Source organism: Pelophylax lessonae, assembly GCF_965119305.1.
Source record: "Pelophylax lessonae genome assembly, chromosome: 6".
In the NCBI taxonomy this organism is placed as follows: Eukaryota; Metazoa; Chordata; class Amphibia; order Anura; family Ranidae; genus Pelophylax; species Pelophylax lessonae.
In genome coordinates, this window is record NC_138773.1 from 234,231,955 (window position 1) to 234,248,192 (window position 16,238).

At 43.1% G+C, this 16,238-nt stretch overlaps 1 protein-coding gene across 4 annotated transcripts in view; it reads left to right on the forward strand.

Moving 5' to 3' along the window:
• The window catches only part of NCKAP1 (NCK associated protein 1), a 248,857-nt gene that overhangs the window by 58,759 nt on the left and 173,860 nt on the right, over positions 1-16,238 (forward strand). For 2 of the 4 annotated variants that reach the window (XM_082260288.1, XM_082260290.1), the window contains 3 exons: positions 8,184-8,276; positions 12,836-12,892; positions 15,012-15,154. In XM_082260288.1, the coding sequence (XP_082116414.1) occupies positions 8,184-8,276; positions 12,836-12,892; positions 15,012-15,154 (293 nt within the window). The remainder of the gene's footprint in view (positions 1-8,183; positions 8,277-12,835; positions 12,893-15,011; positions 15,155-16,238) is intronic. The other 2 variants (XM_082260289.1, XM_082260291.1) reach the window with 1 other exon arrangement.

Sequence of the window (16,238 nt, forward strand, 5' to 3'; positions counted from 1 at the left end):
TGGTTGTACCTGGTTGGGGCTCCATTTCTCTAATTCCTTTATGCTATCGAATGAATTGGAGCCTGCTTCTGCCTACATTTGCTATATGCTGGCGTCAGAGTGTCCAAGGTTACAGCATCAGTTTGGGGACCCACCATATACCTTGTGAGCCTGTTTGACCCATATACTATATGGTATTTTGGGTTCATCCTTTCTGGTGAGCGCATATATCCTTCCCTGTTGGTGTCGGGATCTAGCATGCCCTGTGCTTGGATTAATATATTTTTTTTTTCTTCACCAATACACTTGGGACTTTTTGTTGTGTTTACCTTTATTTAATATTTATGATATTTTCAATATATCCTATTTTTTTCAGCGCTGCACTTTTTATATATTTTCTACTAGGGCGCTTAGTGCCTCCCGGGCCTGCCTTCATCAGGCGTCAGTGACGCAGGTTTGCAAGGCGGCCACCTTGTCGTCGGTGCACACTTTTTTACAAAGTTTTATAAAGTGGATGTGTTGGAATCTGTGGATGCTTCCTTTGGCCGCAAGGCTTGCAGGCTGCTGTTGAGAGGAACTTGATCCTCTTTGAGAGTGTATTGTTTTTTTTCAGGTGGGCTCCAGTTATTTTGGTTGAACTCCTGGTCAAATTCCTGGTTGGCTACGGTTTAGCTTTGGGAATTTTTTCTTGCTGTTCCCACCCCTCATGTTTGACACTGCTTTGGGACATCCCAATGGTTAAGAAGAACAGGAGCTGTGTCCGTCAAAAAAAGAAAGAGAAAATGGGATTTTTTGACTTACCATAAAATACATTTCTCTGATGTTCATTGACGGACACAGCACACCACCCCTCTGTGGAGTTATTCTCCTGACACTGCTTGTAACAAAACTGTGTGGCTATAGCAGAGAGAGTGAGTATACATACTCCCTGGGACTGTCCATGGGTGTAGCCAGAATTATTTTCTGCCTAGTGTCCTCCTCCTGTAGGGGGCAGTATAAGTCAATGGTTTTGAATGCCGGGATCTGTGTCTGTCAATGAACATCCAGAGAAATAGTTTTTACTGTAAGTCAAAAACCCCCCCCTTTTTTTTTTTTTTTTTTGTTACCAGAGTAGTCCTTTCTAAAAAGATTGTCCAAGACATGAACTAAAGGACTCTAAGGACATGTGCACTGTGCTATTTTACATGATGTGTACATCATAAATGCTTGGTATCCCAATTTATGTGAGGTCTCTTAACGTTCTATGTGCAGTTATATGCATTAATCCTTAGAAATTAGATATTAATTTGTTTATTATTTTTGTCATTTTTTTTAAATTTTTTTTTTTAAGTCTTAGGGCTCTTTCACACGGCCGCTCCTTGTGAAAGCTCCGCTGCGGGACTTTTTTTTTTTTTTTTTTCCTGGAGCGGATGACATTTGTGTCATCCGCTCCGTATGTCCGCATATCATCCCATCCGTTTGCGGATGATATGCGGACATAATGTAAGTCTATGGGCATTGCGGATGTCAGCGGGTGACACCGCTGACATCCGATTTGCCTTCCTTTTCGTTTTTTAAACGGATGAAAAAATAGGGTTCTGTTCCGTTCCAAAAAACGGAACAGAACTGAAAGGAAGAAAATCAGATGTCAGCGGATGGTATTCCGCTGACATCCTCAATGCCATAGACTTACATTATGTCCGCAAATCATCCGCAAAAAAATAGGATGATTTGCGGACACACGGAGCGGCCGTGTGAAAAAGCCCTTATAAACAGACTTTGATTGCTGTCATGTTAAAAAAAAAAAAACTGGTTATGCAATGCCCTTTGTTTTCCTGCAACAAAGAATGTGATCGAAAGTTCCAGGTGAAAAATAGACATGCTTGATGTATTTGAATACATGTAACCTATGGAGCCGAAGTTTTTTATTTTTCTAGCTCATGAAAGATGCAACCCTAATTCCAAAAAGTTGAGGCTCTGTGTGAAATCTACATGAAAACGGGATGCAATGATTTACAGATCTCATAAACCTATATTTATGCACAATCGAAAACATGGAAAACATTAAATGTTTCAAATCTGAGAAAATGTATAATTTTAAGGGAAAAAAAAATGAGGCAATTTCGAAATTTATGGCAGCAGCACGTGTCAAGTTGGAACAGTGCAACACAAAGCTAGCAAAGTAAGTCGTATGAACAAGTAAGAGTTGAAAGAACATTTTGCAACTTATTGGGTTAATCAGCAACAGGCCAGTAACATGATAAAAATAGCATCTTGGAGAGTCCGTGTCTCCAGAAGTAAAGCTGGGTAGACCCAGGCTGTGAAAAATTGCGTCTACAAATTGCCGAATAATATCAGAATAATGTTCCTCAACATAAAATTGCAAAGACTTTAAATATATTATCATCTACAGTACATAATATCATAAGATTCTGAGAATTTGGAAAATGTGCACAAGGGCGAAACGCAATATTTGGATGCCTGTGATATTCGGGTTCTCAGACAGTGCGGAATTAAAAACTGATATGATGCTGCGATGAACATCACTAAATGGGCTCAGGATAACTTCTGAAAATCACTTTTTGCAAACACAGTTTGCTGTGCCATCCAAAAATACAAGTTAATGCTCTATCATGCAAAGAAGCCATATCTGAACATGATACAGAAGCGCTGCCATCTTCTCTGGGCCAAAGCAAATTTAAAATGGTCTGTTGCAAAGTGGATAACTGGTTGTCAGAAGAATCAAAATTTTAAATTATTTTTTGTCAATCATGGATGCAGCATCCTCAGGACTAAAGAGGAGAGAGAACTTCCGGCTTATCAGCGCTCAGTTCATAAGCATGCATTTCTGGGGGCACGGTATTGCATACAGAATGGGCAGCTTGCACATCTGGAAAAGCACTATCGATGCTAAAAGATTTATCCAGATTTTAGTGCAGCATATGCTCCCATCCTGACTATGTCTTTTTTTTTCAGCAGGACAATGCTAAACTGCATACTGCACCTTTGACATCAACATGTTTTATAATAGAGTCCAGGTGCTTAACTGGCCTGCTTGCAGTCCTGACTTTTCACCAATTGAAAATATTTGGCACATTTTGAAAACGATAAATACAACAAAGGTGATTCAGGACCGTTGAGCAGTTAGCGCCGGTTCACACTGGCGCAACGCTACTTTCAGGGGCGACCTCTGAGATCGCGGTGCGAGCAGCGCGCCGCGACCTCGGTGCGGCCGCCACAGACTTCATAACATTGAAGTCTATGGCGGTCGCCTCCGGGTCGCCCCAAAGAAGCTCCGGACCCTTTTTCTAGGTCGGAGCGACTTGTGTCGCTCCTATTAGAACGGGTCCGTAGCTTCCCTATGGGAGGCGTCCTGCGGCGACCTGTGAGGCGACCAGGTCGCCTCACAGGTCGCCCCAGTGTGAACCGGGGCTTAGAATCCTATATCAATCAGGGCCCTATCCCAACTATTTGAGACATGTTACTGCCCTCAATATTCAAAATGACCTTATTTTTTTCAAAAATTGTATTTCTCTCATTCATTAATGGACACAAGCTTCTGGTATTGCTAACCATTGGGTTATACTGCCCCCTATTGGAGTAGCAGACTAGGCAGAAAAAAATGCTGGCTACATCCATGGGCAGTCCCAGGGAGTATACTCTCTCTGCTATAGCCCCTCAGTTTTTTTTCTGCCTAGTCCGTAGAAGTAAGGACCTAGTTCCTTGCTGGGATCTTTGGTCCTGGCAATATTTTTTTTTAGATGGAAATTTTTTTTCTGCTGGATTTTTTCCTCTTAAGATCTACAATCAACTGCCGGACTGGGCGACAGGCTGGATAATCTACATCCAGGCCAGAGAGAGCGTGCAGGCCTTAGCTCCACGCTAGGTCGGCCATGACATAGCCCCACTGGACGGGGAGCTGGCCCTGCAAACGCCTCACAAGGTCGCATATGACCTGGCCTTGGCCTGAGTCGGTGTTCCTCCTGGTCGAGAGACCCCTCCCCTTATTTCAATGGAGAGGAGGATCTCTCTGGAGCGGCGCCCGTCTGGTTCCTGATATGGGTAGCGATCCCCTCCACTACTGCAGGGTCTGTATGGGTGGTCTGAACACCCCCTGGGGTGGTGGCCGGGCAAAATGATTATGGCAGGGGGAGGGGGGGGGGTGTACCGTCCACGTCCACACAATTGGCTGTGCAAGGGTGGGGGTTTTACCTGGTGGGGGCTTGTTCCTATTCTGTGGCTAGAATACCTCCTGGGTCCCGAGAGCCTTGTATTGCTGCCATTTTCTTGTAGCTTATAGGCTACAATGCACTGCGGCCATTTTGCGGTGGGTTGCCATTTAAAACAGCGGTGACCATGACAGTGGAGCTCGAGGGTGGCATTTTCGGGAGTGAGAGCCCCTCCTCATCCCCTAGTGCTGATTCCTGGGTCTGCTGAGGGTCGATTGGTGCTTGAAGCTGGCCCCCGGGTGGTGCTGCCAGTGCGGTAGGGGGTGTCCCTTAGTAGTGTTTTTACACTTATTTTGTGGGTCACGCTGGTGGCTAATGGAGTCTTTGAAGCCCTCAGCATCCTGAACCTCCATCCATGCACTGACGGCGGTCCTGGATTCCCTTGTGTCCCGAGTGGAGGTGGTTTTCGGGCAAAGGGCTAGCAAAAAGCGAAAATACTCCGATAATGAGGAGGATTTCTCCACGCACGAAAAGGTGCTGGTGGACACACTGATTGGATTTGTGCATGAGCCTCTAAAAATGAGGGATGCAGCTGTGATGGGGCGCATGTTCCCTTGGCACTCACAAACCACCCAGAGCAGCAAAAGGTGATTCCCTTTCCCCGCCTATTTTTGACAGGATCGTCACAAAAGAGTGAGGACGACTGAAGCGTCCCCCCTGGGGTCCCTAAGCGGTTTGCTAGACAATAGCCCTATGAAGTCCCTTTTTCAAAAAATGGTCTGTTCAACCGGTGGTGGACCCTCCGGTTTCCAGGTTAAACAAAGCAACCATGATTTTGGTTGAAGAGTCTTTGGCCTTTAAGGACCCGGCTGACAAAAAAGGCGGAGGCTGTGGCCCACGATATGTTCACCCTGGCTGGCTCGGCATTGAGGCCGGTGTACACCATTGCCCTGGTTTTGCAAACTCTGAGTGGGCTACGTTTTTGTGCCGTGACCTGGACGGAGAACAGATCCCACCTGCCTTTTCTGAGCTGGTGGACCAGTTGGTCCAGGGGCTTCAGTTTCAGTGCTGCATCTTTGGATGTGGTCTCCCTAGTGGCTAGGCTCTCTGTTTCTGCCTAACATGCTGGTTTGAAGACCAGAATAAAAAAAAAAAAAGCCCTGGCTGTTATTCCTTTTCAAGGAGATTTCCTGTTTGGGGCTACCCTGGATAACATCATGAAGGGTCTCACCGAGGGGTGAAGAGTACATTTCTTCCACAGGCTACTAAGGTCAAGGACCCTCATCTCAGACATGGGCCTTCCTTTTCGGCTCATACATTTTTTCGTCCTTCAGACTCGACTGACAAGATCAAAGCCTTTCGGGGCCACCTCTGATGGATCCAAGCGAACTTGGTCTGGCAAGTCGAGCGTGCTTCTCCAGACCCGCAGACAAGGCTCCTTCAACTTGAAGGTGTGCCCTCACCCATATCTAGGGTGGAAGGACGTCTTCGCTGGTTCAGGACCGTAGACTTCCCTGGTATATGACATGTCATACGATCTGGATACAAGATCGAGTTTCGTGCTCGCCCTCCGGAAAGGATCTTGTCTTAATCAGTGAGTCCTACTCTGTTAAAAGCTAGGAAATCTTCTTAGAAGATCTACCATCGTACGTGGAAGACGTACATTGCATGGTGTGAATCCCTTGGGGTTCCTTCTCGCTCTTTTTCGGTGGCTCAGATCTTGACCTGCCTTCAACAGGGGGTTGAACATAGGTTGGCCTTGAGTACTATCAAGGGCCAGGTGTCGGCCTTGGCAGTTTTCTTCCAACGACCCTTGGCTACATCTCTGGTGCGTACCACTCTTCAGGGTATTCGACACTTGGTCCCTCCCAGTGTGGTCTCCTTTTCTGCTTGGGACCTCAATTTAGTACTTTCAGTTCCCCAGATGTCTGTTTTGAGAATCTTCGGGAGTTTCCTCTGCATACGCTGTCCCAGACGGTGGCCTTTTTGGTGGCTATCACCTCTGCGTGCAGGTTGTCGGACTTTGCGGCGTTATCCTGCTGTTCACCTTATCTGGTGATTCACAGGGATAAGGTTGGGCTTCGCTCCTGTCCGTCATTCCTTCCTAAGGTGGTCTCTGATTTTCATTTGAAAATACACTTGTTGCCTTCCCTGTGTGCTAGGCCTAAACATCCAAAGGAAATTGCCTTCATGCCTTGGATGTGGTCTGGGCAATTAGGGTGTACCTGGCAGCTACGAAGTCTTTCAGGAAATCAGACTCTTTGTGCTCACGGATGGCCTCGTAAAGGGTTGTCCGCTTCCTCTGCAACCATTTTTAGATGGCACAGAGAGACGGTGGTTCAGGCCTATTCCATCGGGTTAGGTTCCTCCTTTCCCTGTCAAGGCGCACTCACTCTACTAGGGCGCTTAGTGCCTCTTGGGCCTTCCGTCATCATGCGTCAGTGACGCAGGTTTGAAAGGCGGTCACCAAAGTTTTATAAAGTGGATGTGTTGGCATCTGCGGATGCTTCCCTTGGCTGCCAGGTTTTGCGGGCTGCTGTTTAGAGGACCTGATGCTCTTTGAGGGTGTATTGTTTTTTTTTTTTTTTCAGGTGAGTTCCATTTGAGCCCCATGTTGCCTGGTTGGCTAATGTTTAGCCTTGGGAATTTTTTGCTGTTTCCCACCCCTCATGTTTAACACTGCTTTGGGACGTCCCAGTGGTTAAGAATACCAGAAGCTGTGTCCGTCAATGAACGGAAGAGAAAATGGGATTTTTGACTTACCGTAAAATCTATTTCTCTGATATTCATTGATGGACACAGCACCCACCCTTCTTTGGAGTTCTAATTCTCCTGACATGGCTTGTAACAAAAATGATTGGCTATAGCAGAGAGAGGGAGTATACCCCCTGGGACTGCCCATGGGTGTGGCCAGAATTTTTTTCTGCCTAGTGCCCTACTCCTGTAAGGGGCAGTATAACCCCATGGTTAAGAATACCAGAAGCGGTGTCCGTCAATGAACATCAGAGAAATGGATTTTACGGTAAGTCAAAAATCACATTTATTTTCTCAGGTTAAAAATTTTATCTGTTTTCTATTTCTTTTGTAAAAAAAAAATATAGGTTTGAGGTTCCTAGTGGATTCATTCATTCATTCATTCATTCATTCATTCATGTGCAGGAGCTCTACCTTGCATATATTTTTAGCTCAAGCTACAAACTTCTGACCTTCTCTCTGACTATGCTTGAAAGATAAGCCAGCAGTAGTTACTTGTTGACTTTTTCCTTGAGCTTAAATAGTGGTTTTAGTTTCAGGTAGACATTCCTTTTAATAAAGAAAAATATGTATAATAAAGCATGTTTTGCATGCTGTCTGTATGCTGGTATTTATCTAATCTGACCTTACGGAATATGTTGCTTCTGGTGAAAATATGAAATAAAATTCAGTTCCGCTTTCATAAAATGATCTCCTTGCTTTGCTTAAATGTGCATCATTGTGTTCATACTACCCCTTGACTATATCTTAACGTTCTAATATCTTTCTAATCTCTTTCTAATATCTTTTTCTTTGCCTTGCTCATTACTCTTGTGTGTCTAACAAGTGTTCTTTGCTTATTTTCTTTTTTTTTTTTTTTTTTTTTTGCATTTTTTTGTATTGTGATTTTTATCTAGATCGTTTTTACTGTATTTTATGTTTTGTATCTACATTTATTTTGCATGCGTGACGTGGCTTTGCCTGGATATTCTGTTTGGTAAGTTCAGAATTTTAAGTGTTCTTTGCTTCTACACCTAAGACTGTTGTCTTGCTTTCTCTCTCTTGTAACATCTTCAATGTCCCTTTGTGGACTGCTTTATCTCTCTCATTTTCTGCTTTTAACACATTGCCTTATCGTTTAGAAGTGTGGCATATTTGTGTATTATTTGCTAGTAGGGAGGTAAGTACACTCAAGAGTTGAGGCACACGTAAACTTCAAGAAGACAACCAAATCACTGAGATGTCAGGAGTGTGTTTTTTTTTCTTATTTTTGGATGGTTTACAATGTTGAATTGTCTAAGATTATATCTAAACTCTTCACAGCAACAGCTTGCACAACTCCAAAAAGAGAAGTCTGAGATCCTGAAAAATTTGGCACTTTACTACTTCACATTTGTGGATGTTATGGAATTTAAGGTGAGCATTTTATTGTTTATATTTCCTTCATTTTTGTGACTGTGACTTAATGGCGCTTTTCCACTGCATGGAACCAAACGGTTCGGATTGCTTTTGTGCTTTTTCACTGCTGGTACCGCATGGTATGGTGTAGGAATGGTTCGGTACGGTACGGTGGCGCTTTTCCACTGCATGGAACCGAATGGTACGACTCTCAAAAACAGTACCACCTCGATTGTGGTTCCAAGAGGTACCATACCTGGTACCATATCCCACAATCCTTTGCATGCAGTCACTACTAGCCACTGATTGGTCAGAGAATCCCACCCACCCCGTTGTTATCCCACCAACTTAACTTTAGTACTACTTTAGTGGAAAAGCAAACCGTACCGAACCGTTCCAACACCGTACCATGCGGTACCAGCAGTGGTAAAGCAAACTGGGCCAAGCAGGGCCAAGTAGAGCCGAGCCGGTACTTGCAGTGGAAAAGTGCCATAAGTTGTCCTTACAGTAAATGGTGCTGTTACTACTATGGCATAAAGTACAAATACATTTTAGACAAATATACGCTTACTAACCTTGTGGCATCAGTTTGGACAAGGCCCTTTTTTTTTCTATTCCCCTTTGCCCCTGTACAAAAAAACAGATGTATTAAGGCTTCAACAGGTTTGTTGTTGAGGAACTCCTAGTTATCATCTGTCCTGAAATCTCAGCACTACTTGGACATCTCATAAAGGTGTGTAGGGCAGTGGTTCACAAATTTTTGTCCATATAGTGTTTAACAATGGTCAACGAAGTACCATCAGTTCTGAATGGAGGAGCCAAGAAACAAGTAGCATCTACAGCAGGGATCCTCAAACTATGGCCTTCCAGCTATTGCGGAACTACACGTCCCATGAGGAATTGTAAAACTCTGACATTCACAGACATGACTAGGCATGATGGGAATTTTAGTTCCTGAACAACTGGAGGGCCACAGTTTGAAGACCCCTGATCTACAGCATAGGTACTCAAGCTGTGGCCCTCCAGCTGTTGCGGAACTACAATTCCCATCGTGCCTCTACATTTGGGAGTCCTGCTTGTAACTGTCAGTTTTGCAATACCTCATGGGAATTGTTGTTCCGCAACAGCTGGACGGACACAAGTTGAGCACCTATGATCTACATTGTCCAATACAAAAATGTGTACACACAAAGGTATACCACTCTGCTAAGGGGTTAATGAAATCAAATCAATTTAATCACACAAGTTCAAGCACGGTTTGCACCTAGCACCTATTTATGTATTGTATTACTGACTACTATTGTGCTATTCATTGGTTTATTTATTGAAAAAAAAAAAAATATATAAATATATATATATATATATATATATATATATATATATATATATATATATATATATATATTTATATTGAAAGGATCAGTGTCCAATGTAAAGGTAAATCACAAGCCAATGGAGGAGTGAGATGGGAATCAAATAGTCACATTAAATACCTGTAACTCCTTACAAGACCAGGAATGGGTTTCGAAAAGAAGGGAGCTGCAATTAGTTGACTTGAATGGAACGGCATTTACTGAAAACAAGTACACTTTAAGTGCATCTGGGGTACAGAAAGTTGAGCATCCTGGAAACACCATAGACATCAGGGCACAGGCAGATGAAACAGCATCACAAGGAACAAATAGTAAAGCTAACGGCAGCCGCTCCAGTGGCAAAACTAGCGGGCAGAGTAGTGGTGTGCACAGGAAGAATGCAAACTTTCAAATCTTAGCGGTGGTGTCAGATGGGACCAAAGTAGCTGTTAACCTGCTGGCCAATGGGATGGGTACCGGGCAGGATGCTATGTTTCTGGGGCTTCACCCCTCCTTCAAGCTTGGAGTTCGACTAATTGAAGCACCCTTCTTTTTTTTTCTTGTGTGTACAGTGTGCCTATCAGCAGTAAGGACATAGAAATCCAAAATCAAAGGGTTTCTTTCTTTGGCTATTTAAAGCAGACTAATGTACCAATTTTATTCATTGTAGTAAAACATATTAAATGCCACTAATCCACCTGTATTTCAAAGCACAGTCGGACACTGAAGCTTTTTGCAGATATGGCTCAGTGTAATATTGCTTGCTTTTGTGATTGTACAGCCTTTCCTCTCAAAATGTCCCAGGCGAGTCCTTTTAGTGCTCATGCATGCTGTGGCTCGTGAACCCTTATAGCAGAGCTATGCTCTACTGGAGACTGCAAGTTTTATGGCTCTGTCATAGGAATAAATCTGGCTACTGTGAAAAGTAACCAGGTGGGCTGCACTCATAGGTGGTGATTAAAGTGGTTGTAAACCCTTACATAGACCTAGCGAAATTACTGGTCTCAGGTGATAAACAGGTGAAACAAATCCTTCTATACAAGTTGTATCTGTTATCTACAGCTATCTACAGGATCTCATAGTTCTGAAAAGCAGGGGGCAGAGAGCTGAAGTTACATTGGTGAGGGGAGCTTTGAGAGCTGATTGGAGGGAAGTGACACACCCCCTTCACAGAGCTGAGGCTGTCAATCACAGGCGCTTCCCTCTCCTGTCACCATTTTTCTCTTGGTGTCAGGAAAACTCTTAAGAAGTGATTAATGCAGATAACAGAAGAAAGAGGCAGCACAGAGAAATTACACTTGGTACTCTGGATTGAGACAGGCACCCACTAAAGAGAGAGATTCTTTGTTCAGATTTCATGTCTGAGGTTTACAACCACTTTAATTAAAGCATAACTTGTACTTAGAGTCGCAGAAGTACAGTTGCAGAAGTAAACTTTAGTGTTGGGTCCAGGCACCTGTCACTGCTTCATCTCCACCCCCACTACAGATTGTTCTGGGTTTTACGGCTACCCTCCTTGGCCAGTTGGTGACCACTGATGTAACTCCTCAGCTTCTAGCCTATTCCTAGCATCAGAATTTGACAGGTGTGTATCCAGCATACAGTTTACCCAGAGATTAAAAATTGCTAAGAGCAAGAGGGTTTTGACAGAAGGGACCATGCATGTCCCATCTGCCCTTGTACCAATAATCCATACTTCTCACCCAATACAGTTTCATGTCAGGAAGTGAAAGGAAATCTCCCCAATAAGAGATGGATTGCAAAACAAAAACAGCCGGGTTTTAACCCCCCCCCCCCCTCCCCCTTTTTACTCTATTGAAATTGGAAAAAATGTTTGCTTTTAGGTACTGTTACGGGCCCTTTCACACGGGCGTTCCGCATGTTCGTAAATCATCCTATTTTTTTGCGGATGATTTACGGACATAATGTATGTCAATGGCATTGCGGATGTCAGCGGATGACCATCGGCTGACATCTGATTTTTGTCCTTTCAGTTCTGTTCCATTTTTTGGAACGGAACAGAACCCTATTTTTGTTCCGAGGAAAAAAACGTAACGGATGCAAAATCGGATGTCAGCGGTGTCATCCGCTGACATCCGCAATGCCCATAGACATACATTATGTCCGTATATCATCCGCAAACGGATGGAATTATATACGGAGCGGATGACACAAGTGTCATCCGCTCCGTGAAAAAAAAAAAAAAGTGCCGGAGCGAATCGCAATGCGGTCCGCTCCGTGTGAAAGAGCCCTAAAGAGGATTTTCACCCTAGAGGGAAAAAGTTAAGTCAGCAGCTATACAAATACTGTAGAGCTGCTGACTTATAATACAAGGATACTTACCTGTTCAGGGATCCAGCACTGTCCTCACCCGGTCCGGACCAACTGTTACTCTTTGCGGCTGCACTTTGTTGCCAAAAGAGTAGGGGCTGAACTTTTGCTTGGATCACCTAGGCGATCCAAGCGGAAGTGGGAACGGGTACCAATAAAACTAGGTACCTGCCCCCCCCCCCCCTCCCTTTAAAAGTAAAATAATGTTCCCAATGTGATAGAGGGGGAAGAAGAACATAAAGCTGATCTTTCCCTTTTGGGTGAAGTTCCACTTTAGGCTATCAGTGTTTCTCCTCGTCTGTAATTCAGTGAAATCACCATCAGCGCAATCTGCACTAAATAGAATAGTCGTAAAGGTACAGTAATCCTGTCCCTGTATGGTTGGTGGGGGTATGATGTGATTTCTTAATACAGATGCTCTGTTAATGGAACATAAGGTATTAAGTATTTTTCTTCAGATCCACTGTTGCCCTGGTTGTAGAAATGATTTGTAGTTAAAAAAGCGGCTTGCTTTATAGGTGATCAGACACCAGTGATGTGTTTATAGAGGGGGTGTTTTGATCCCCCCCATCCCATGCTCATGATATTTTAGGTTGCCTCTGGAAGCCTTCACAAAATCCATCATGATAAACTCCACATTGTTAATAGTAGTTTTTTTATATAGCTTGTCCAAACCTCTGAAAAGCTTCTATTACTGTGTCAGCACTATTCTGAAACAAAATAAGGTTTGCCAATCATTCAACTCATGCGTTTTGAACATACAGTTCTGCTGAAAAGCTTTTTGTTTGTCTCTGACTGGGAGGCCTTTGTGTTCTGCGGGGTGGCTTTCCCTTGTAACACTGAATGCTTTAGATTTCTAGCTATTGATAGATTATATATGTGTTCTATTTGCAGGATCATGTATGTGAGCTGCTTAACACTATTGATGTTTGTCAAGTTTTCTTTGATATTGTAAGTATATACAGCTGACGTTTTTATTCCCCTTTATAAGAAAAAATGAAATGCTCATTTTTAGTGTATTTTGTCATTGGGAAAATATTATCAAACTGCATATTTTCCTTGGTGACTCCACCGTGGTTAATTGCTGTGTAATGATGAAACCTTTAGCTAGGGAAAATGTTAGAGCAATATGACTCAAGCTGTGAGATTGACCAGCAAGGCGGCAGGGCTCCCAAGGTTGTTTAGAAAGGAAGTGATCAATAAAACACGAGAGCTGCATGTCATTTGTGACATGCATGTGAGCCTAAGCCTGCATTAATTTTCTTATTTTTCAGGCATATTACAGACATTTTACAAACTTTTTATACATGTATCAGGCTTTAGGAGTTTTACCTGGGCTGGGCAAGGGAAGGAGATCAGTTCTCCATGTGTGACACATTTATAGATTCTCTCATTGAATTCCATGGGACCAAAAATGCCTGAACATGCTGAAATAAAAAAAATAAACGTAAGTAGTTTTTGAGCAGAGGGTGACTCTGCTTACAAGTGTGAACAGGGACGATTAGAAAAATGGGATTCTGCGTAGTCAAGGTTAAGGAAACAAGCAAATGCTTGGGCGTTTTTGAGTGCCGGTTCACACTATAGCGATGTCACACATCACATGTGATTCACAGTGCACTGCTCTGCAAATCACATGTGATGTCTGTGCATTGTGAATGCAGCCATACAGATTGTATGGCTGAATTTGCATTGCATTCGGACCAGAGTCGCACCGGACCCTTTTTTTGGTCCACACCAGAATCGGATCACATGGGTGTTCACACCAATACGATCCGATTCATGCCGAAATTGACAGTTCGCACTGCAATATGTAAACTGATCTGGGGGTGTTGTTAACCTTATATTGACACTGCCAGCGATTCGTATATGGTAGTGTAAAGTGCCTGTGATTCGAGTACGATGTGGGAACCCGCAGTGGATTTGCAGGGTTCCCGCATTGCATATGTGTGAACCAGCATTCAAGAAGAATGGGGGCTAAGCGAAAGAAGGGTTTGGGAAATCGGTTGTAGGTAGAACAGTTGTTTAGCATGTACCATTTACCTTTGGAAGATCACAAACTACAATTGAATTACTGTCTGTTAGAAGTGTGAACTGTCACTTCGCCCCTTTGTGGAAATGACCGCTTATTGTTCTACTGGCGTTGTTTAAAAGAAACCTGGCCTAAATATACGGCTAATTTTTTGAAAAATGTGAGCTCATTGGCTGACCTGGAACAAGCATGCAAATAGGGAAAGTCAGAACTCCCATTCTGCATACTTTTCTTTTTTTTTTTATGGGTCTGTCTGTGCCTTAGAACCTTTCACACTGAGGAGTTTTTCAAGCACATTTTCGTTAAAAAAAAGCACCTGAAAAGTTTAAGAAAAAATGCTTCCCCTTAAAATCAATGAATGTGTTCACACTGGGGCGGTGCGCTGGCAGTCCCGTGAAAAAAATCCTGCATGCAGCATCCTTTTTTTTTTTTTTTTGAAAATTCTGTTTATTGAAGTTTTGAAAAACAACATATAAAATAGAGCCGTGTGGGCATACCCAGGCTCAACTGCATGCAGCATCTTTAAAGCATGTTTTAAGAGTTAAAAAAAAAAAGCACCCCAAAAACGAATGGGAAATAGGAAGCTCCTCAAAAATGCTTTCACTGAATTGACATGAAGGCTAGACAATTAGCACTATTAGCACTTTACAAAGGAAAGGGGGTCAACAATAGCAGCCTCTCTAATCTCCCAGTATCATTTTCCTTTTTATGTTGTAGTAAGGAGTGGGGCTTCATGCTTGTTGGACTCCAGAACATGAGCAAACATTTTGCCTGACTTTTAATTTTTGCTGTACAGTTGGCATATGACCGCCATACAGGACACTGTTATTTGTGTGTCTCTGCCTGTATAGCATGTAGCTGTATTGAGTTCGTAAGATTAGATGCTTTTTTACATGAAGTGAAATATCACCAACTTCTTATTGAGGGCGAGAGGGGTTAAACTGTTCCACCTTCTCTTTTTACTACTTTTCCTAATTTACAATTTTTCAGTGTGTATTTTCTGTTTTGTGCTAAAGATTAACAATTTTGTTATTTCTGCAGACTGTCAATTTTGATTTAACCAAGAACTACTTAGATCTGATAGTAACTTACACTACACTCATGATCATGCTTTCTCGCATTGAAGAGCGGAAAGCCATTATAGGACTATACAACTATTCACATGAAATGACTCATGGTGCCAGGTAAATACTTTGTGCTATAAATAGAACGATAAATTATTTCTTGTTCTGTGAATGCTCTACTTTGTCAGTAGAAAATATCAAAATCGGGTACCCCCCCAAAAAAAGTGCCATTACTTAGAGGATTGGGGCAGGAGGCCTTAAAGCAGAATTTGCCCTTTTGGGTGAAGCTGGGCTGTAAGCGAATGTCAAGACTGCTGGCACAGGTTTCCTATCTCAGAGTGGCTCCTTTCTTATGCAGCATGCTATAGAGCAGTTGTTCTCAACTCCTGTCCTCAGGACCTACCAACAGGCCAGGTTTGCAAGATAACTGAAATACATCACAGGTGATATAATTTGCTGCTCAGTGATTGCAGTATTCTAGTCTGCATCTCCCCAAGGTAATACCTAAAATCTGGCCTGTTAGTGGGTCCTGAGGATAGGAGTTGAGAACCACTGCTGTAGAGCAACACTTCCACGCAGGGATTAGAGTTGTTTCTCCCAACACATTGTGCATCAACAAACACACAACTCCATTGCCAAGGTTGGCAAAGCACTCTTGTGCTGCTACCCATTTCCCTTTCCTTTCTCCAAACTTAGACTGGCTTGAGACTGCACTGTTAACTTTCCTGTTGGTGCCAGAAGTTTAGGAAAGCAGCACTGAGGGATCAGGAAATGGCAGCATTGAAAATTGTAAACTGCAAGTGCTGGGGTAATCCTTTTAAAAAAAGTAGTTTACTGGGGAAGTTTATTTTATTGTACTCCAGTGTGTTAAACTAAAAAAATGCTGAAGGTTTAATACCACTTTAACAAAATGTGTCTTGCTTGGGTATTTTCATCTTCACCTAAGCATTTAATGCCAGAGACTGGTGTATCCCATTTCTTTTAAATGCAAAATGGTGAGCCTGCTGTCTGAATGCTGCTAAATCTCCTTAGCACTTCCATTAATCAGCCAACAGCTGGACAGAGAAGGCAGAGGTGCATGGAATGCCGGTACATGTAGAGCAGAGGACACTTTCTGTGTACTCGTTCCTCCACAGGAGCTTAAGTGGTCACCAAGAAGTGCAACTTATTCTTTTTGTCCCCTCCGCTTACCTAAACAATCCCA